The 22,752-nt window shown below is 33.6% G+C and overlaps 3 protein-coding genes across 3 annotated transcripts in view; 2 read left to right on the forward strand and 1 right to left on the reverse strand.

Annotated features, from left to right (window-relative positions):
• Window positions 1-2,200: 2,200 nt before the first annotated feature.
• Window positions 2,201-3,407, forward strand: LOC132699268 (mitochondrial coenzyme A diphosphatase NUDT8). Its single transcript, XM_060665901.1, has one exon. The coding sequence runs from the start codon at window positions 2,471-2,473 to the stop codon at window positions 3,182-3,184; it is 714 nt and encodes a 237-aa protein (XP_060521884.1). The 5' UTR covers window positions 2,201-2,470; the 3' UTR covers window positions 3,185-3,407.
• A 13,368-nt stretch (window positions 3,408-16,775) lies between these two features.
• On the forward strand, window positions 16,776-18,218 carry LOC132699597 (uncharacterized). The gene has a single exon (XM_060666399.1). It carries the CDS (start codon window positions 16,776-16,778, stop codon window positions 18,216-18,218), a length of 1,443 nt encoding a protein of 480 aa, XP_060522382.1.
• A 2,364-nt stretch (window positions 18,219-20,582) lies between these two features.
• Window positions 20,583-22,752, reverse strand: part of LOC132699777 (chloride intracellular channel Clic) — a 71,016-nt gene continuing 68,846 nt past the window's right edge. The window contains exon 4 of the mRNA XM_060666661.1: window positions 20,583-21,255. Coding sequence (XP_060522644.1) covers window positions 21,093-21,255 — 163 coding nt within the window. The 3' untranslated portion in view covers window positions 20,583-21,092. The remainder of the gene's footprint in view (window positions 21,256-22,752) is intronic.

Below are 22,752 nucleotides of genomic sequence, written 5' to 3' on the forward strand. Positions count from 1 at the left end.
GGTGGCAGAATGTAAAAGACCGCTTGTCGAAAATCTGACAAATACAAAACTCTTTTTTCTAACAGTATAACAGTGAAAGAAAATTTAATGCTTATAAAAACAAATTATTATTTTGTACCTATAGCACTTACGAAATTGGATTCTTTACTTTGACAGATTAAGTGGCTTGAAGTACATTTGAAAAAAGTGTCAGGTGGTGTTGCGGCGTCGGTTATAAAAACACTTATGTCAGTAATTGAAAACAACGCCACAGGCTTCGAAATCCTAAAAAATATTTCAATGTTTTTACAATTTCACTAATTTCGAAAGAGAACCGGATTCGTATAAATTAGAAACATACTTATTTTGAAAATTAAAATACTGTCCCATGACTTCTGTAGATATTGAGCGAAGTTTTTTCATTTTTAAACATACGTTTACAGATAAATTTTCTTTTCGGAAATTTTCAAATAAAAATTTTTGTTATCAATTGTTTTAAATAACAGCAAAAAATTGCATTATATTATTTCACTGTAAGATTTTTATCTTTTGCAATTTGCCATGCATCAATAAATCTAGGAATAAAAACTTTTGTTACAATTTTGTTTGTTGCATTTCTATTTATTTAAATAGATCTGTGATATTAGATAAAAAATTATAGGACTTCTGAAGGTTGATTTGTATAGAAATCGACCTGGCTCGAATTAAAATAAAATTAATATTAATAATTTTTCATATAATAAAAATGCATATTTGCATTTTTTGTTCATTTCGATGCATACATTCTGAAAATTTTATGCGTATATATTGGGGTTTTACGCTTAGATTTTCTAAATGTTGGTTTGTCATTCCAACATGTTTTTTTCCAAAATATTGCTTTTCAACTGGAATTTTGCTTTTTAATGGAGTAAAAATTTATGTTATTGATTTGTAAGACTTGTGGCGAATATTTCTGATATTTTATTTAGATTAATTATCTGAAAGTGAATTTAATTTTTATTTAAATTATGTTTTTAAATTGTGCTATAACTGACTTAAATTAGTAATACCTTGATCATTTACACAATTTACTTCTTTTTTAATATGATTCATTCCTTTTATTGTCAATTTTTGATAATTATGATCTTGTTATAATTCACGGTTAGCTAAATTTTCGAGTTCATGCATATTTACGTCCATGAATAGATTTTCTAAAATTTGGCTTGACATTCTAACATATTTCTAAACAAGGTATTGAACATTTTATTTCTTTTTAACTGGAATTTTTCTTTTCAAGAATATGTTTTATTTTTTCAAGAAAATTATTTATATGGGGTACTGCAACATATTTCTGGTTAATTTTAATATTTTTTGATATGTTATTTAGATTATTTGTAAGAAAGTGAATTTAATTTCTAATTTAGATTATGTTATTAAATTGTGCAGTAACTGACTCACTCTTGCAAATTTATGTCAATTTATAGATGTTCTTAAAGTTGGCTTGACACTCCGACATATTTTTATGCACAGTATTGAATATATATTTTATTTAGTTTTAACTGGAATTTTGCAATTTAGGAATGTGTTTCACTTATTCAGGCAAATCATTTAGGTGATATTGCAACATATTTCTGATTAATGGCATTATTTTTTGATGTTTCATTTAGATCATTTATAAGAAAATTAATTTAATATTCAATTTAGATTATGTTTTTAAATTGTGTTGTAACTGACTTAAATTAGTGATATATTTTTGATCGTTTACCGCATTTATCTCTTCTTAATATGACTCGTTTCTTTTATTGCCAATTTTTGATAATTATCATCTTATTCTTGCATATTTATGTCCATTTATTTATTGATTTTCTAAAAATTGCAAGTTTTTGAATATAGATTTTATTTCTTTGTAACTGGAATTTTGCTATTTAAGAATGGATAAAGTTTTTCGAAAGAAATATTCGAATTAAACTGTCTTCGTCTTCGAAAATTTCCCAAACGTCGTTCAATGTTTAAGAATTATATGAATGTTTGCAAATTAGACATCATCCACGTACTCAACAACTGATTTTAGCAACGCTAACCTTTAAAATCTGATTCCACTCAACTCTCGCTTATGAATTTGTTTTTTGTTTTGAAATTACCTATAATGGCTTGCACTAAACTATCGACAGAAAAACTGGCCGGATCCAGATCAACGGTTAAATAGAATGGCTAGGAAAACGCTTCATTTTACTTACAATTCAAAGTCCAATTTTAACCGTGTCATTCGCGTTTCAATCTAGGTCGATACAAATTTGCAGGTTAAGTACAAATATTACGCTCGCTCCCATCGAATTCATAGTAAAATCCATGGGAGTTGGATATTATACAATCAGAAACTCATAATTTTATTGTAAGTGCGTCCGAATCGAAAGCGGCAGCGTACACATCTTGACAGTTCTAAAAATGACACCGGGTTATGTGACAGTAGTCAAATTCTTGTGATGTTTGCGTGGTCCCTAGCCTGGGTAAAATGGTGACCATATGTCGGACAGTTTCGTGGAGTTTTGCGGGCAACAGACGTTTCAGTTTCTTCTCAGCGGAATATATTTTTAGCCACGAGAATATAAAAAAAACGGCGGCCAAATTCTCAAGCTTGAAGCCCGTAAGGATGATCGCTCACCAGCCGGCGAAGCGAGCAGCTGTTTTGATCCCGCTTTGCGTTATCGACGACAAGGTGTCGCTACTGTACACTTTACGAGCGGCCAATTTAAAATTGCATCGAGGTCAAGTGAGTTTTCCGGGGGGCATGCAGGACGTCACGGACAAAAGCATGGAGGAGACCGCCCTCAGGGAGACCCACGAAGAATTGGGGATTAACGAAAGTGACGTTGAAATTTGGGGAAGAGGTTGTGAAATCGTGACGCGACACGAAACGGGCGTCACGCCGGTGATTGGGCGAATTAAAAGCCATTTCAGGTTCGGTGACTTAAAAGTGAATCCTTCGGAGGTGGAAGACGTCTTCGCCGTGCCGTTGGAGGACTTGTGCGACCCGGAACGTATTAAGTATACGCAATTCCGAAGCGGATTTCTTTCGATGCCGGTATTTTTGGGAGGCAAAAGGAAAATCTGGGGTCTCACCGCTTTGATGACTAACCGGTTTTTGCAGTCGCTGCTGCCCCAGAATGCGTACTCTCATGGTATAAAATTTATCCCATCCGTCAAAGTGGTCAAAAATCATAATTGATGTTTCGGTAATATATGAGATTTTAAACGTTAATTTCGCAATAATTTTTTTCTTTCCGTGTTATTGCGCTAGGTATTATGCAAGTACACATATAATGCCTGTAGAAAAATTGCTCATGACTCATAACACGGTTGTTTTTACAGGGATAAAAATATCTGTATATGTGAACAACATTAAAAGGTAAAATTGTACTGTGCTTTAATTTTAATTTGAATAAACTTTGAACCGTTATTGGTGAATCAGAGTCGTGTTATTATTGTCGGCGATTTTAATATAAGTCGTTTTGTTATTGCTGATATTCATGATGTAAAACCCCGAATAATGACGTGTTACCTAACCCAATGCGAGAACTCTTGATTTGTTCAAACAAATTGAGGTTCTGAGAGCGGATTTCCGCCTATAGTTCAGTAAAACAGTAACGCGGCTCTTGGGTCTTGAGAAAACCAAATTTTCCTGAATTATTACAGGAAATTTAGGCCAACTAATGGTTAATACTATTATCGGGAATTCTGTAGAATGAGAAGACGAAATCTGCGTCTAAAATGACTTATGAAAATTATTCGAAGCATGTGGAGACTTACGTTGCTACTGATTCTAAAATATTTTGGATCTATGTAAATAAGATACCTCTTTCGCTTGAATTTAATAATGAAACTGTTGACATCCTTCAGGCTGTCGTTGATTCCTTTGCAGAGTATTTCAGTAGTGTTTATGGTTCTAAAAGTGACATCACCTTACCACGAACTTGTACATCCAACCCGTCTATTTATATTATTAGCCTAGAGTTAATGAGAGCCTTGTGAGCTACGCTGAATAAACTTACAGCTGGATGTGACAAGGTTCCGGGCTTCATTGTTAGGGATTGCGTTAAAATTTTCGCCTCCCCTCTATCCTCCCTGATCATATTAAAAATTATCGGGCAATTACGATCAACTTTTACTAAAACCTTTGAAAAACTGATTTGGCTCGTCATATTAAATTTCTTATTTCACCTAATCAACACGGCTTCACAGCAGGACGATCTGCTACTTCCAACTTAGCAGAACTGACGCAGTATATTGCAGAGTCTCTCGAAAAGGGAATTTAGGTTGATGTAGTTTATTTGGATGTTGCTAAGGCTTTTGACCGCGTGTTGATGCCACTTTCATATACACTTATATACACACTTGACTGCTCTCAGTAAACTATAATGGATTCGAGTCGACGCAGTTTGACGCAACAACCGGCGTACCTCACGGTTCTAATCGTGCGCCATTCTTGTTCTCGATCTTTATCACCTGGATGAAAAATGTATGGATATATTATTATTTTTCTACAAATTAAATTTACCCAGATGTAGCTTCTATTAGTGATTTTAGTGTGACTTTTCATTCACAGCTTTCGTTTGTTCAACACATTGATATTATAGTCAAGTCTTCTGTTAAATTATTTGGATTTAATGTTTCGATTCTTGTATTCGTCTTCGGTCTTCGGTCTCTTGAATATGTTCAAAGGGGCTCTCTAAAGTTTCTTTCTTTTAGGCTTTCCACATCTTCTGAATCTCATCGGCTAGCGGTAGGTATTTATTTATTTTGTCTGTGTATTTTTTCCTTATGTTGTTAGGAAGGGATACAACGATGTCCAAAATGTAGCCGATTTTCTCCTCCTTAAGGTAGGTACAATATATATTGTTTGGGTTGGGCGGTCGGTAGGAATTGTCCTTCCCCAATACAGACGCACCCTTTCATCTTCACGGATTGGTGTTGGTGCATCCTCATAGTACGATGTTATGTCTTGTATGTTCATAAATTTGAACTTTTGCGCATGATGTATTACACCAGCGACTCTGTTATGTCTGACAAATAATGTTTAGCCGCTAATACAGAGTATCCAGCCAGCTACTCTCTCTTCTTTCCACCCATATGACATCTATAATTCGGGATCTGTTCACGTAGGATCTCTTTTCTGTATACTCTGGTTGGTGTTGCCTGATCCTGCAATGCGGATATAAAGACCTGTTTCGAGAAATATATTTCCCGTTCTTTAGCAGGCCGAAGACGCAATACTGTTCATCTCATCACATTCGATAGAGTGGAGATATCTCCCGTGCAACGCTTTGCGTTTCCATTGGTCTTTAAGTTGTTCTGGTGCCTTCATATTTGCTGTGGAATCAAAGTTTTGATCCAATAACTTCAGTGGTGTCAGAACTCATTACTGCCCGATAAAGTTGGCTTGTTCTTACTTTTTCACGGAAAATTTTTCTTCTCTTCCTCCATGCTTCCGTAATAAATGGAATCTTTCTATCCCTGACTGAGGATGCTGCGATCGATATCGGGTCGACTAAGTATTCAGTTCTTCCAATTCTGCAGGGGTCCATTTGATAACATTGAAACTGTAGGCAACTGCCGAACTTGCGTAAGTGCTGACCGCTGTTGCTACATTTTGTGCCTTTAGGATACTATGTATATATCTATGGTATTCATTGTTCAAGTTGGATTTAGCCTTCTTGTGATCTATTCCTTCGATGTGGAGGTAACCCAGACACTTAAATTTTTCGTTCTCCTCATTCCCTGAATGATTCCCAGCCTTTTACTAGCGTCATATCGCGTATGTTGGGACCATTTTCCCTTTTCCACGCAGCGTATTCTGCACTTGTCCAACCCAAACTGTATTTCGATATCAGTACCGAATCTACCAATACATGGGAGCAAATCATGCAAGTGGTTCTTCGTTTTTGCGAACAGTTTAAGATCATCCATGTACCATAACTGATATAATTGTTGTTCTTCGCCTTGTTCGAAGATATAACCTTTTATCCGTTTATTGAGAAAAACAAAACAATAGTGGGCTCAACTCATCTCCCTGTTTTTCTTTTTACTGTTTCAACATTGATGATATTTTCGGAGTGTTTTATGTAGTTTTGTAGTCCACTGTGTCATGGAAAACTTAAAAAACTGTGTGATATTTTGTAGAGTTCCAATAGCTCCGTCAAGCAAGAGTGCGGTATGGTGTCATAGGTTGTCTGTACATGCAATTTATAGCGAGCTCTTCTTTCGTTTAGCACATTTCATGATTACAGAATCGATAATTAGCTGCTCCTTTGTACTCCTTGATTCCTTCCTACATCCTTTTTCTGCTCCTCGTCCAATAATTTGCAATTATCTAGACGTTCGTACATTTTTTCAAACAAGATCGACGTGAAAATTTTATATACAGTGGGCAAACAGGTTATTGGTCGATATTTGGAAGGGTTCTCCTGGTGCTTTGAGGTTTTAGGAAGCAGCTGGATGATATCTGTCACCTTAATATCATTATGTAGCAAAAATCCGTCGTAACTTATCCTATGGCTCTGACTCCACATGGCGTCACGCGGAAGACCAATCAAGATGACGACCACTCCTTGCGTCCCCTCGGTCAGTGGTAATCTTTCAAATTCATTTGCCTCAAGAAACGGAGGGACGCGAGGACTACGGCCTTCTGTATGTGTACCGCCAGATGTTCAGCCGATGCGCGACATGCCGGTATTCTCTTTACTTCCTTCAAGAATCTATCTGATAATCTCGGGATGCTGACGGCAGGTCCTGCAGCTAATGTCAGCGACGTTAGAGAATTGACTACGGTATGCGAGGGTGTCCTGGCAGGCAAGCAGAAATCCGTCAGTCTCAGACTTAAGGCCAAAGAGATTTTAGGAACCCGAAAGTGAGTCTCCTAGACAGGTTCAGAGTTTGGAGGTGCCTGTAGAACAATCCATGGTGCGGCTTACTAACGTGGTCTTCTTTTAGCTTTTGCTGTTCCGCTCTCTTAATCGGGGATTTCCTGACCTCCGGGTCAAGCTTAGTAATTGAGTGCTGGCTATCTGTATCCAATGTGAAGGTGAGACCTAAACGGTCTGCCGCTTATCCTGCTGCTCTAAAGAGGAATGCTCCGGCATTAGCAACTTCGGGATCCCTCACAAGTCTCAAAAGTAGGTCCCTGCTATTGGCGATTTTGCAGGCAATGCCCAAAACAAGCCTGTTGTGCAGACACTCCAGACTTATAAGGCCTCTTCCTCCATGATCTCGTGGAAGATGTATTCGGGAAACGAATGAGCGGGGATGAATGCTACGATTGTGATGCATCATGCTCATATCCAAAGCTCGCAACTTTTCTCGTCTACATTTGTCCACCTCGAAGAAATAGAGAAACAGCGGCACCGCAATAATATTCGTAGCGGTCACTTTAGTGATACCAGAGAGTTCCAATTTTTTTTATGATTTATTATTATTGTTATCATTAATAGGTACTCTGTTTCGTCCAAATAAGGTGATCTTGCAAGCGCGTCGACTGTAATACATTCTCACACTTTTTCTCGGTATATTTTAAATTTTTAGTGGGCTGAAGTATAACAACTTATTCTATGTCCAAAATAAGTTCGGGTTTTCTAGAGAAACCTGAAATAGCGGTGAAACGGTTTTTTATTAACACTAAAATTATAAATGTCAAATTTTAGTCATTTGAGTCAACTTTTGAGGTGTACCGATAACCAAAACTGCACTAACTTTTTTGTGGGTTGACTTTACAATATAGGAAAAATTGTTATAGCCTCGAAACAAAATTGATTATATTTTTATTTTGTGCCAATTTAACATTTATGTAGGTTTTTTAAATTCACGTGGTCCCTAAAGTTTTTTTTATTCGGGTTCGGGTTCGGTTTTCTATAACTATAACTATTGGCAGACAGTCATTTTGATTGCGGTTAATGCAATGATAAAATACTGTTTCCGCAAATGATAAATCATAATTATGAGGGAGCACTAAACAGAATTGTGAAAATTTCTCAAGTAGCATTAAAAGTTTTGTATAAAAAATGTCACTGAAAATAACAACATTAGTTTGCTAAAAATTACTTAACAGTAAATTTTTTTTAATTTTGTTTAGTTTTAATTTTTTATTGTAATTCTACAGGAAATCTGCAAAATTCAGGTAGTAAAATCTTATTTTACCATGGATTATTTATTTTTAAAATAATATAGTACTTTTGCATTGTTTATACTATTTACAAATCTTTTGGATTCATCCTGCATCAGTTGCCGATGAATCCAATTTGCTGACGTTTCACCAGTCACCCTGTTGGCTCTTATATAACATAACTGGCTCGCATTCTACTCTGTACCTGGTTATATATTGTTTGACGGGGGCGAAGCTAAAGGAGGATTCCCATATTGGTGAAAATTGCGGTTAAGATTGTTTGGTTGCTTATAGATTTCTATAGATTCTCAAGTAACATGTGGCGGTTTTTACATCCTGTATTATTAAAATCCAACTCAGATTACACACAACATATTTTTATTCGATTGTGCTAGTTGAAGTCAAGTCGCAATTTGTAAACAGACCGATATTATAGGCAGTGGATTTGAATTGCTCGACCTATATTTTATTTATAATTGTTTGGAAACTGGAACCATTATTTGTATGATTAACCTTAACAACCTAACCAAACAATGCCATTTTATTTGCACCAATTTATTTTATTATTAACGGTTTGTGGTAAGTACCCATAAATTATTGCTAGCATGGTTCAAAGACCCCAATATTTGAATATTTCCTTCTTCAATATTCCTTAAAAGAACCTTTTCGAATTTCAAAAGTAATCCACATTTGGATTCCGAAAATTTTACATGGCTAAAGTCCAAAATGACGTTCAGAAGTGTGACATTTATAGAACTTAAGCTATTCCAGGGGCAAATTCCAGACGTCCACTGTCCAGAACGGGTGGTTCGTTGTATTTCCAATGGCTTAGAGGGTGCTATTTGGAAAAGAAACTAAGTATTAAAATTTATATAAATACAAAGATGAATTTACAACATCTTATAATAATTTTAAAGTTTACATTAATTTTTAAAAATATGTATTTAATTAAAGAATAGTAGATTTAGGAATATTATTTTTGGTTCCAAAATTCTCAAAATACAATCCGACAAATCAAACAGGTTCATATTAATTTTAGAAAACATACGGTTAATTTATACAAAACATATTTTTTAATATTAGATGGAAATAAGTAAACCCAAAATGTTATTCTCCTGTACACGTCACGAATCCTATTTTCCATATCTTCCGGTGTTGCAGGGGGATTCACATAAATACAAAAAGAAATTTAGTGGTGTTAAGTCACAAGATCGAGGGGCCAATGAATTTGCCTCCATCGTTCAAATTCTGTGGATAATGATTATTTAAAAATTCTCGATGGTAATACGGAGGAGCTCCATCTTGCTGAAGCCACGTTTGTCGGATCTCAATGTGTGAAGAAGTTGAGGTAAATCATTCTACTAAAAGTTTAAATATCTAGGCCCGTTGAGTGGTTCGAAAAAAAAAGTTTTTTTATACCTCTCCACACATTAAGTGACTAATGGTTTGCACTTGCACTCACACTTCAACCCAGAATAGATTTACTGTTTAATACTAATGCATATGTTATGACGAATAACTACACCATTACTACGAAAAGTAGATTCATCAGAAAACATTACTTTAAATAAAAAATTTGTATCGTCCTCTATTGCTTTCCAATTCTTTTTCGTCATTGTAGCATTTCGATTTACCACTTTCCATTTTTCATATTCAATTCTACCACTAGCATCAAACTGTTCCATTACATACTGAATATGTTGTCTAGCTGGCATACGTCTATTAGAGTACTTCGCTTTGCAAAATTTTAAAGCCAACAAAATATTTTTTCCGCCTCACCCAGTATATAAATCATATCAATAAAATCTAAATGAAAGGTTTATTCTTCTATATTCTTGCTATTATTTTTTGTGTACTTTTGTCTATTCTTAGCCTTATCTCGCCAGTTTTCGATGCCCATCTCTCTTAGCTTTTCAATGGCACTTTCCAGCCATCTTTTTCGCGGACGGCCTCTCCTTAATTTATCCGCCCGACATGTCTTAACCAGCGTACCTCTGCTTCTTCACTTCTCGTGTTATATATGGGTGTCCGAGTAGTGCTTTTATTTCCGCGTTAGTTCTTCTTCTCGATTCCGTTTCATTTACTATAACACCCATTGATTTTCGTTAAGGTTTTTCTTTCCCAGATAGCTAATTTCTTTTCTTCTTTGCTGTTCCGCCACCCAAGTTTCAGATCAGTTATTTCATCTTTTTTTCGATAATCATCAAATCGTTATATTTTATACCTTTTTCGAGGTCTTTAAATATAGTTTCTATATCATCTGAGTAGACTAAACTTTGATGTTTGCTATCATAGACTGTTCTTTTGCTATTCCGCTATCTCTAAGTACCACTTCCAAGACCAGATTAAAGAGCGAAGTCGACAACGGATCTCTACAGACCTCTACCCACCTTAAAACGATCCGAAAGTGGCTACCAAATATCACCCTCTTCTCCGTATTAGTCAGTCATTTCAACTAATCCTTGGATCTTCCTCGAGACTTGCAGTCTTGTAACACCCTGAAAAGGAATGCTCTGCTGATAGAGTTATAAGTTTTCTTGAAATCTATGAATTCTAAATGCAGATTTAGGTTTTGCTCTAACATGTTAGCTGAATCATTTTGAGGGAAAACATTTGATCATTCTCTTGGTACTCCCCTACTGCTCTTTCCCGAACAGACGTGAGCGTTTTCTTTAAGACCTTTGAAAATATTTCATGGACCACATCTAGTAACGCACCTTTATGAATTCAGCATTCTTTGTTTCCCCCATAGTTGCTTTTTTAATTCGGTAATACGCTCCGTCAACGATCCACCCCATTCTAAAGCCTCTGCTAGAAATCCAATCTCTTCTGCACTTTTATTATTTTTCAACTCACTGATGACCTGTTCGATTTATTTATTTGTTACAAGTATTTCTGGACCCTCTGCCTTCTGATCTTTCGGTATTATTTTAATATCAGATATTTTCATCTATCCAATTTTCCAGCTGCTTCTCCCCCTTTGCTCCTGTAAAACTGTTGTATTGTGCGAGTGCTTTTACTTTGCTTAACCTCTTGATAAAAATTGCGTGTAATTTTACTTCCATGTGTGCTCTTTTATTGTCCTCACTTGGTTGTTCAAGCATCTTCACTCTCGCATAATTTCTCCTATTGAGAGATTCTCTACAGTCGTCGTGGAACCAGCTCCTCTTCTCCCCAGCCTTCATAAAATCTAATTCTTTTTCCAGCAGTTCTTTAATTCTTTCTTCTAATTCATCCCAATCATTTTCTATGCGATCCGTCCTTTGCATACTGCTCAACTTTTCCATCATTTCTTTCCCAAAGTGTTTAGCAAAAGAATTAGCCTTGAGTTTTTCAACGTTGTACTTTCTTCGTGGCCCGAGTCTTGTTGGTTTTAGGAATTTCTTGTTTCAGCTTCATTATTAAGATTTCAAGGTCAGTATCTGCATCGCTCCTCTGTAATTTCTAACGCATTTGACTGAATTTGAATGTTTCCTCTCCGCTAGAACATGGTCAATTTGATTCCTCGTGATACCATCAGGAGATATCCATGTTTGCTTTTTACAAAACTTCTGGATTTCTCCTGCGTCGGTTTTTGCTTAGTCGAAATTGCTAAAATTTCGCCAATCATCCTGTTTGGTTTCTTCAGAGCTTGACTGAAACTGAAAAATTAAGATATCCATGTTTCTTTATGGATCGTTTAACATCTCGATTAACATCTTACCATTTACATTATTTTCCTTGTCTGCTCCCACCTCGTGCTACTTTTCTGTATCTTTCCTCATTTCCTATCTTCGCTTTTAGGTCTCCCATTAAGATATTCATCATTCGTAGTTTGTTTGTTCATAGTTGGTTCTACTTGGTCATAAAATGCTTCTTTTATTTCTTGGTCCGTAGTTTTGGTAAGTTTTCTATATTTAACTATCCAAATTTACATCTGATTCTTATTTGGCATATTTTGTCGGGTATAGCTTCAAAACTCATTACAGCCAGTCTGATTCTGCTATAAATAAGAAAACCGACCCCCAATAATCTTCCTTTTCTTCCTCTATTAAAAAATTTGTATCCGTCTATAGCGACTATATCACATGATTTAGTCTTTTGGATTGCCATTATATCCACTCTGTAATTTTTCATAACTGCCTTCTCCTTACATTCCAAGAAGCTACTCTAATAATTCTTCTTCGCCTTGTTCCACTTCCATATCTGCCCTTCTATTGAAAATCCATATTTAGTTTTTTTTTTAATTTACTGACACCACAATAAATTTTATGAATTGATTTACTAAAATTTGTTAATGTTACTTTGTCATGGCCAATTAATGTTATGGCAGCAGTTAAATCGCAAAGTATTAAAAACGCATATGCATATATCTGACATACTTGTACTGTACAATTTTACCATTTTCTCGTTACTTTCGAAGGCAGTGAGATAATGAACTTTACTCTGTTGTTGAGTCACCCTGTATAGGGGGTGTACCTACAGCCAAATCTTCAAGTCAAATCTACCTTAGTCATTACAGAATAGAAGAAAATGAGGTGCGAATCGATCAAAATGACATCTTTTGCATTGCTTTCAATATAATAATATATCCAAAAAAAACTGGGGCTGACCTGTTTCTAACTATGTTATAACACCGCAAACCATAAATGGCGCCACTCACTCTTCATTTCAGTGATCCCTGACATCCCTGCTGACACATATCGGTTATATTCCGGTTTGTAAAGTTGACTGCGCCTTGGCTTGATCCTAGAACTGTTTTCGTGAATTTTGTGACATAACCTATTTTTTTTTGTTTTCAATATCTATAAGTTTAACGAAATCCTCCCGGCTTAATTTCAATGCATTTATTATCAACCCTCCTGCCATACAAAAAGTTCAAATAAGGATAACAAAGCTACACAAAATAACGTTTAAAACCGCCTCTACTACAATTTCATTTTCTTATGTTGACGTAGAACTCTCCGAAATCAGTTCCACACAAGCCCCAACCACTGCTCGAGAACGGTATGACCGCGGAATATACAAACTGTATGTATTATATATATATATATATATATATATATATATATATATATATATATATATATATATATATATATATATATATATATATATATATATATATATATATATATATATATATATATATATATATATATATATATGATGACACTATATTCCGGGATATCATCCGTTCGCTCGTCGAACTCCGACTGGAATCCTGCATCCGACTGGAATCCTGCAAATCTTGCATCCGACTGGAATCCTGCAGACGTTTCGCCAAAGATGCCAAGTGAGATTTTGGCGAAACGTCTGCAGGATTCCAGTCGGAGTTCAACGAGCGAACGGATGATATCCCGGAATATAGTATCATATATATATATATATATATATATATATATATATATATATATATATATATATATATATATATATATATATATATATATATATATATATATATATATATATATATATATATATATATATATATATATATATATATATATATATATATATATATATATATATATTTACATCCGTAATGATATAGCTCGTCCACATGTGGCGCAGCAATAGGTCTTCTCCCAGAAGGAGAGTGTATATTTAAATTTTTTGCGCGTATACTGGATAATTGGGAACTATGCAAACGTGTTCTGCAAAATAATTAACTATTAATTTTTTCAATTTTCACATATTTTCCAGCGGATGCGTCTTCCTTATCCAACACAGTCAAGAATCCTCCTCATGTATAAATGGATTACATATTACGCAATATTGGTCTTCCGAGTATATTTAAATATTACAGATTACGGTGGATAAGTTCACCACCCGCGTTGCCAAATGTCTCAGAATTTGGAACCGTTTATTAGAGCATCGAAGGAGGTTACTTCTGTTTGAAGCTGTGTGCGTCCTTTAATTTTCACGTGTTTTTACGGTTCTGTGCATGTTTCGTAGTAGGAAAATTGTTAGGTAAGTAATTAAAATTTGAGATTGTGATCTCCATTTAGGCATTGCAAATTTGCTATTTTTTGTTGAATGATTTTTATTAAGTAAAAAACATTAATGGGATACTTATTTCAGCATGGCGCGAAGGTTATTTCCTGAAGAATACGCAAGTATTACATTATTGTTAAATATCCATATCTAAATATAACTTTTTATAGTATGCAGTTTGTAGTGCAAAAAATAGGTGGTTTTGTAACAAACCCCTGGACGAACCATCACCTCTTACACCGAATGTCGTTTCAAAAGATCTAAACACAAATGATTTTGAAAGTGTAAGTGTACGTTTTGAAGAGATAGGAAATTGCAGATATTTTTATAAATTCGTATTTAAAAGTTTTTGAAAATATTGTTAGATTTAGAAACAATTAAGAAGTTTTAGTAACTATTTAAATATTCTTAAACATTCTCACCGATTGTTTAAAACCACATCTCATAGTGAAACGCAAGTGAACGTTGAATACGTTCTTCCACTATAGCTTCCAATTTTCAGATAAAATTTTAAGGATGGATATTGCTTTGCTTTCTCTTCCGACACACAGTATGTTTTTATTTATATGTGCGTCTAAGCGATTACTTTTGCTATAGTGTGAAGAAATTTTGGAGCTTCATTTTCATTTAAGGCAAACATCAATGACGTAAGTTGTCCTATTCGTAAATTTATTATATATATTCAAAAGGGAATATGTTTTTAGGAAAACGAATCCCCTTCTAATTCTTTGCCTTCAAATAATTCCAAAGCAGATCCAGAATATCTTCCTAGTGATAATGAGTCGGTTAGTAACTTATGCTACTTGAAAGACAAAAGGCATGAAATGATATAAATTACTAAAATATAAAAAACATATTTTATTTCTTGAAGTTATATGCGCATCTCTACAAATTTTACTTAAAAACTAAGTTACCATCTTCGGAGGCAGATTTATGATATGTTCAACCGTATATAATTAATCTGTTCAGACTTATGTTTCTCCGCTTTTGTTAAAATGGAAACATTTTTTAATATAATAGGCGCCTTGATTCATTTCTCTACAATAAATAAGCCACGTTGGAGAGCGTTTACTAGAAATAGGCTAAAGGTTTCCCTTTAAAATACACATTAGACAGAGAGCGATAAGAAAATACTGAGAACAACTTTTAATTTGACGTATGAATTTTTTGACTTTTATTGTTGTTTTCTAATAGACCACATCAATTCTCGTAGATGAAATTTTCCTTTTTGCTGGGATATCTAATAAATTTTCTATAATTTCACTAAAATAATTTCACCAAATCCTTCATCTGCGTGAATATTCTCAGAGTGATTATAAATATTCACCAAACTAGCCTGCATACCCTGCTTCCCCGGAGTAATCTGTTACGTTAGATTATTCTGCACTAAAGAAAGTTTTCCTACATCTTTTACAAACAATCAGTTTTATTTAATATTTAAATATTGAAGAATATTGACGTGGAATATTAAGGTTTATTTATACTAAGGCTTGATTAGAAACATAAAATTTGATAGCGCAACATAGTTTCGAGATAGTGGTCGGTAATGAACGCAGAGGTGGGAATTTGTATGTACTTTTGCTCTTCTTGTCTCCAACTAAAATCTGACTAATTTGTCAATTTGTTTTTGAAGCCACAAGAATCGAATGATTTATGGTATGGTACTATAAATTGTCGAATAAATAATATTCATAATTATTCAATCATACTTGGATAATAACTTGTCTCTCTTCTTAAACAAATTCCGAATTCCTTTTTTTTACTATGCTGATCTGGTTGTAAAACTTGTCGTTCCTACATCTATTTCAGATTTTAAAATGTTAAGAAGGCGTTTATTATTTCACAAAAAATGTTATCTCATTAAATATAAAAGTATAAAAAGTAAAAAAGGAACGTCTGAACAAATTAATTGGAAAAATAAAATCTTCAATAAAGTAAAAAAATATTTGCAGTATAAAATAAAACCATCCCACGCAATTCATGGTAACCTATAACCCAAGTATCTTCATTTTAGAAAATCTTATGTATTTCATGAAAATACCAGCTCAATCCTCTTTCGGTCCTAAACTAATTTTTACCAAATTTTTAGGCAGCATTAGTAATAATAAGTTGTAAGAAAAATCAAATGAATGTTTTTTCAGGAAATATTTTCTAACGTTAGTTCCCCTTTAATCTGCTGCACGCCACCCGACAGTCCCTTAATCTGCGAAGATTTGAATTTAGATAAGGATATTAGCAATACGACTCCAACTACTGTAACAGCTTCTAAAAAAAAATCTAAAAAAAGTACGTTTTGTTACTATTGCGAGACGGAGATCTTAAATTTTCCTAGACATATCGAAAGAAACCATAAATCTGAAATTGATGTACAAAAAATATTATCACTGGATAAGCAAAGCAAAGACTGAAAAAAATTACTCTTTGCTTTAAGAAAGAAAGGAAATTACCTGCAGAGTAGTAGCGATATCAGTAAACCAGTTAGAAAAGGTAATGAAGATAGAAATATTTACCATGCGTACATTGCCTAGGATATTATTCGTCTAAAAATTTATGGAGACACCGCAAAAATTGCAGCGAAAATCCAAATAAAGGATATTCTATGAGAAATTCTCAGGCTGAAGCTCAAAACTTTCTAATTCGGAATTTAAAAGTGGACTCTCAACTAAAAATTAATGTTTTCCCAAGAATGAGGGCCGATAAGATATCGCTAGTTGCTAAGAAGGATCCCTTAATATGTGCATTTGCATCTAGATATTTAAAAATTCACAGAGAGAACCATTTCATTCTAGTGGCTTCAAGAAAAATGAGAGAATTAGCCAGATTATTATTGGAGATAAAAAAAATAAAACCCACTATTAAGGGCCTCTTTGAGACCCTTAAACCGGATAACTACGATATTTTAGTCTCGGCAACTAAAGCTGCATCTCGATTTGACAAGGATTCTAAAACATATCAAGCTCCAACATTTGCATTAAATATGGGCACTACATTGAAACAGTGTTGCGATATCGCACTAGTATACAGCTTTAAAAAATCTGATTACCTTGCATCTACATATTCTGCAACACAAGAGGCTGACCTTAAAACTCTAATACAGTTAATAAATGGTAACTGGAAATTTGATGTTTCCAACCAAGCTTCTAGTGATCTTAATATAAATAAATGGAATAAAGTCACTCTAGTACCCCTTGCCACTGATCTTAAACTACTAAAAGATTACTTGATAAAACAAGCTGATGATGCACTCTACAAATTGCAAGAAAATTCCAGTGATGAAAAATCATATACTACTTTAATAGAAACCATCTACTGCAGAATAATTTTACTGAATAGACGACGTCCGGGAGAGTTGCAGAGACTTTTAGTAAACACTTACAAATCAATAATTCATCATGAGAATGATGAATTATTGATGAGCAGTTTTAAGCGTATTGTCATAAGAGGTAAAAGGGAAATGGGAGTGCCAATATTAATTAGCAAGGATGTACAAGAACACTTAAACATAGTTTTAAGGTGTAGAAGTAAGATTCTGAAAATGTCCAATATTTACTTATTCGCAAATCCTAAGTCATCTAAGCCAATTGTGGGTTATAAAGCATTAAGAAAACACGCTTCACCCTGTGGAGCTAAAAACCCGGATGCTCTAACCTGTACCCGACTTCGAAAACATTTGGCAACTTTAACTCAATTATTTAACATGTCTGAAAACGACATGGAGCAATTGGCCTCATTTATGGGTCACACTTTGGGTATACATCGACAGTCGTATCGCCTACCCGACGATATTTATCAAACTTCTAGAATTTCCAAATTACTTATACTTATGGAAAATGGTGAAGCTGGTCATTTTAAAGGCAAATCGCTAGATGAGATTGAGATAAATTTGGAAGAAAATTTAATGGATATGTCTGATAAACCAAAATCAAAAGAAAATGAGCATGGAAACGAAAATTGGGAGGCTACTGAAAAACAAAATGACGAGACACATCTAGACACGTCAAATGCACAGGATCTACTTGAAAATTCTGAAAAAAGTAAGCTGGATTCGGACAGTATTCAAAAACCAAAAATTCGAAAGCTAGTTCCATGGACAACAGAGCAGAAAAATTTAGTTATGAATTTTTTTTAAGGTCGCATTAAAATGAAATGTCCTCCTAAAAAAGGTGAATGTCTAAATCTTATTTCTAGAAATCCTAAAATTCTGCACAATAAAAACATGGTTAAAAATAAAGGTTTTCATTCAGAATCAATATACAAAAAAGTAATCTATAAACCCATTAATTTAGAGGAATTTTTCATTTCAACAGTACTTATGTTAAGTTCTGCAATTTTTTTAATATATGGCCTCAGTTTAACTATTCTCTCGGTATATTGTATATGTGTTGTATTTGGATTATATGGCATATTATAGGTACTTTTATTATATACCATACCCTAGCCACCAAAAAATCCAAAAGGATATCTGTATTTTATTTTTTATTGTGTTACAAAGACAAACAAATTCTAAATAAAGATTCGTTTATTTTAGATGTTAGTTCATTTTATTTCGTCTCTAAACTTTAAATAACAATATACCTACCAATAAAAATTTGAAAAAATGTAAATAACAAATACAAAAGATGCATATTTAAGTATACCACGTCAAACAGTGTTGTCACTTTTATGGAGGAGTAACATACTGTAAAACGACAATTTTGTATACATGGGAGGACCTATTCACCGAAGTGTAGTTATAACATATACGCATGAAAATATACGAGCGCCGCTAGCGACGATCGTCGAGGTGTCAAACCGCTGAACTAATATATACAAAATAGCCGAAAAACAGCTAAAACTCATCCCTCTCAAATTTTGGTAAACGAACCAGATCGATGTTTCGGTTGTTTTAACGTAGGATGCGTTAGGTCTTCCGTATACGGAGGACTTAACGCAACCGGAGGAGCTATTCAATGTAAAAGGTCTATTGAAGGAAGACTTAACCACCGTAGTATGTATATATATATATATATATATATATATATATATATATATATATATATATATATATATATATATATATATATATATATATATATATATATATATATATAATATATATATATTTAGAACATTGTGAACCAATATAGGTCCAATAACAGTTGAATTTAAAAAATCATACTACCCAACATTATACCTATATATTTTTTTAAACCATGATTACGTTTTGCCTTTAACTTAATAATAAATGCAAGTAAAACTAAATTTCATATTTTTGTGTCGGTATATATCAATACTTCATTACTGTTAAGTACAAAGTCTTTGGTTAACACCCATTTTGATGTCTAAATATTCTTACTGCCTGCTATCCTTTACTTCCTTTTCTTTTCCACCTGATTAATTCCAATTACATGTATTAACTTAGTTTTGCCATCTAATTCTGTACTACAAATATTGAGGCTTAAACAATATCTGGCAAATTCCTGGACCTTCTGTTTGTGCTGGATGTTACGAGAAAGTGTATTTTTGGATATGTTAAAAGCAATATCGATGTAGAGATTCATAATGACGACTTGAAGAATGGATCAATATCATACTTTCAATAAAAAAAAAGTGAATTTATTATAGCTCCCAAAACAATATAATATTTGAAAATATAAATTTTGGAAGCTCCCTGAAGATAATATTGTAGTATAGTGAATCATGTAACTTTTAGTCAAGCAAATTAAGCATGTTCTTCAAGAAATATAGAAAAAAAATCATTAGATTTATTTGTAAGTGCAGTGTTGCAATTGTTGTATTGTCAATATATGAAAACTAGATTTAATTGTATTACCTCGGAATTACACTAGAATTCATATGCTGTTTATTCTTCTAAGTGTTTCTATCATGTAACTTCCACTTAAGCATATTTCAAAATGTTCTTAAATTTAAAACAAGAAACGTCGATGTATAAAAACTTAAGCTTTAGTTAACTTTAATTGCAAGTAATTGCAATAATGCTCTGGTATGAAATTTGGAAGTTTCTTAAATATTGTATTGTAGTAATGTCAATATATGAAATTTAATTACTTGGAAGTCGGCTATAATTCCTTCGTACTGTACACCAGAACTCTTTCATGCTGCACACCAGAGTACCTTTGTAGTTAACACCCTAAATGTTTCTATTGTGTAACTTCCACCGAAACACACAAGAAACATCAATATATTAAACCTTTAGTTTTGATTCGCTTTATTTATAATTTTTGGAATGCATCCAGAATTCCTTCTTGCTGTACACCACAATTCCTCTGAACCTTTCGATCTACAGCTAAAATAATTCTCATTCAAATAAACTGCAGTTAATAAAAACAAATGGTTCTATTAAGTAGTTTCCACTAAGCATAATTGCTGCAAAATATTTTTTAGTTGTTCTGCAGTATATTAAAAATGGGCACTTTTTCTTCCCCTATTTTAGTGCTCTTGAGATGTCCATATTTTTTAGTAGAGTCCTTTTCCAGTCCTCTTCTTGTATTTTTAATTTATTTGATAACAAATAAACAAGTTGACTTTTTAGTCCTTTATTTAATATACTGTTTAGTCGACCCTAACTGTTGACTCGGCGCCAGTCAATCCTGAACCTAGCCAACAGCCAAGACAAGTAGATAAAAATACAAATAACCTACATAGCACTTAATATGTAGCAAAATATAAATCCAATACTTGCGAAAACTTAACTTTAAGTAACTTCAACATGGTTCGTTAACAAAAATCTAAAGTAGTTTTCCAAAAAAAAAAAAAAAAAAACCAAAACAATCGCTTAAACAACCTGTCTAACGGAAAACTGCAAATATGTACAGGAAAAACTCAAACTTGGTATAAAAATTTTTCATTAGTGTTTACAATAATACCGTTATATCATTTTGCTGATTGCAAACATAGAATGCCGCGTTAAAGCAGAGAACCGATAGGAAAATCGATTCTCTTCTTTCCTTATTTTCCTGACTAGCATTTCTATTGTTTACAAAGTAACGTTCTCCCACGAGCCTTATGAATCTAGGATAGGAATGGAAGTTGTATAAATTGGAGTTTCGAGTTCTATTCTGGCCGTCGTTCTCAATCCCAGCTGATTTTTGATGTGGCTGATAATATCTTGATCCGCTGGACAGCTTTGCCGGAAAGCCTCCAGTTCGTACATGTTTGACATGTATCTGAAAAATAGATGCATACGTTTTACAAGTCAATTGAAATAACTAGGATGCCAGGAATAAGGATGGGAAGACCAATACTATAAAAGCACGACAAACATAAACAATGTCCAAACTGAAGTTGGAACTAGTCAGAATATAGCGCATACCAAATAAACTTTTAGTCACGTGATAGATGGTCATGATGTTTAGAATCATTCAACATTCAGTTCGAAGCACTACTTTAACCAACGTAAAGTTGCTGGCAAAAGTGATTGTGTTTGGGAGGCAATTGTTGTGTTAAGCGGTAGCTATAGATAACACTTCCCCATCTTCGTCACTTCCGTTTTAAGGCACTTTTTCCCAGTTGTGTGCAACCTTTCAATCTCCTTAGAAATTTCTTTTTTTTTTTGCTTGTAAACTACTACTACTTTGTCTTGACTGAATATTTACCAGAGAAAGCCATATTTCTGTAGATGTATGTCAATTTACTGAAATTTTCTTTTATGTTTTTGCTCGGTCATAAGATATATTGCACGAAAAATATTAAAAGTGATTCAGCTGTTGTAATACTATATCATTTACTGAACTGGATATTTACATTAGAAAGCCATAGTTCAACAAATATATATCAGTTTATTAAGTTCTTCTTTTATGCCTTTGTTTCGGTTATAAGACATCATCTATGTCCGTTAAAAGTACTAAGTCATCGGCATACAAAATAGAGTTCAGTATTAGGTTTAGGTCCCTTCGTTTTCCACTATATCAAAATGGCATTTGTAGCAGCAGCAGCCTTATCTAATTGGTGTGTTGATATTTCTCTTTCCGCCTATTTCGATTGAATATTGTGGGTCAATGTGTAAAGGTTGTATTGTTCTTATTAAGTGTTTTGATACGCTCGTTTTTTTATAATATATATAAACTATAATATATAAAACTAAACATTTATTTGATGACAGTTGCATGTCATTGAGTAAGGACGAAGGCTTTAAAAAAATGACCCGAGGAAGGGACTCATACAACTTCCTGATATTGTTATGAAAAGATATTATTTTTGAAGTTACATCTACAACACAGTTAGGATGGTTTGTACAAGTTTATTTTCTTCAACGAGACTAGGATTTTTCATAATGAGACTATTATAAATTAATAAAGTTGGTAGCACAAGGTTATCATTAACATATTCACATGCTTTGTTGCATATTTTAGATATGTCAAATTTCGTGGTGACCACAAAAATGGATTACTACAATTATAACTTAACAATTATCACGGAGAAATGAACCACTAAAATTTTCTTCGTTGATTCGAAAATCAGTTGTTGCGAATTCGCGTGAATCATCTGTCACTGCGAGAACACATTATAGTTCATGGACCAACTGAACAAAAAGTCGAGTATCCAAACACAGCATTCGAATCTAAACTTCTAAAAGTTGCAGCATGGTAAAAGCACCTACAATGCCAAAATTTTATGCATTTTGTGCTCGATTAACTTTCTTTTGATTATAAACCAACAAAAAA

This window comes from Cylas formicarius, unplaced genomic scaffold, assembly GCF_029955315.1.
Source record: "Cylas formicarius isolate icCylForm1 unplaced genomic scaffold, icCylForm1.1 PGA_scaffold_3__17_contigs__length_32017465, whole genome shotgun sequence".
In the NCBI taxonomy this organism is placed as follows: domain Eukaryota; kingdom Metazoa; phylum Arthropoda; class Insecta; order Coleoptera; family Brentidae; genus Cylas; species Cylas formicarius.

Coding starts and splice junctions, on each gene's coding strand:
- LOC132699268 (XM_060665901.1), top strand. CDS start 2,471: ATGGTGACCATATGTCGGACAGTTTCGTGGAGTTTTGCGGGCAACAGA.
- LOC132699597 (XM_060666399.1), top strand. CDS start 16,776: ATGAGGGCCGATAAGATATCGCTAGTTGCTAAGAAGGATCCCTTAATA.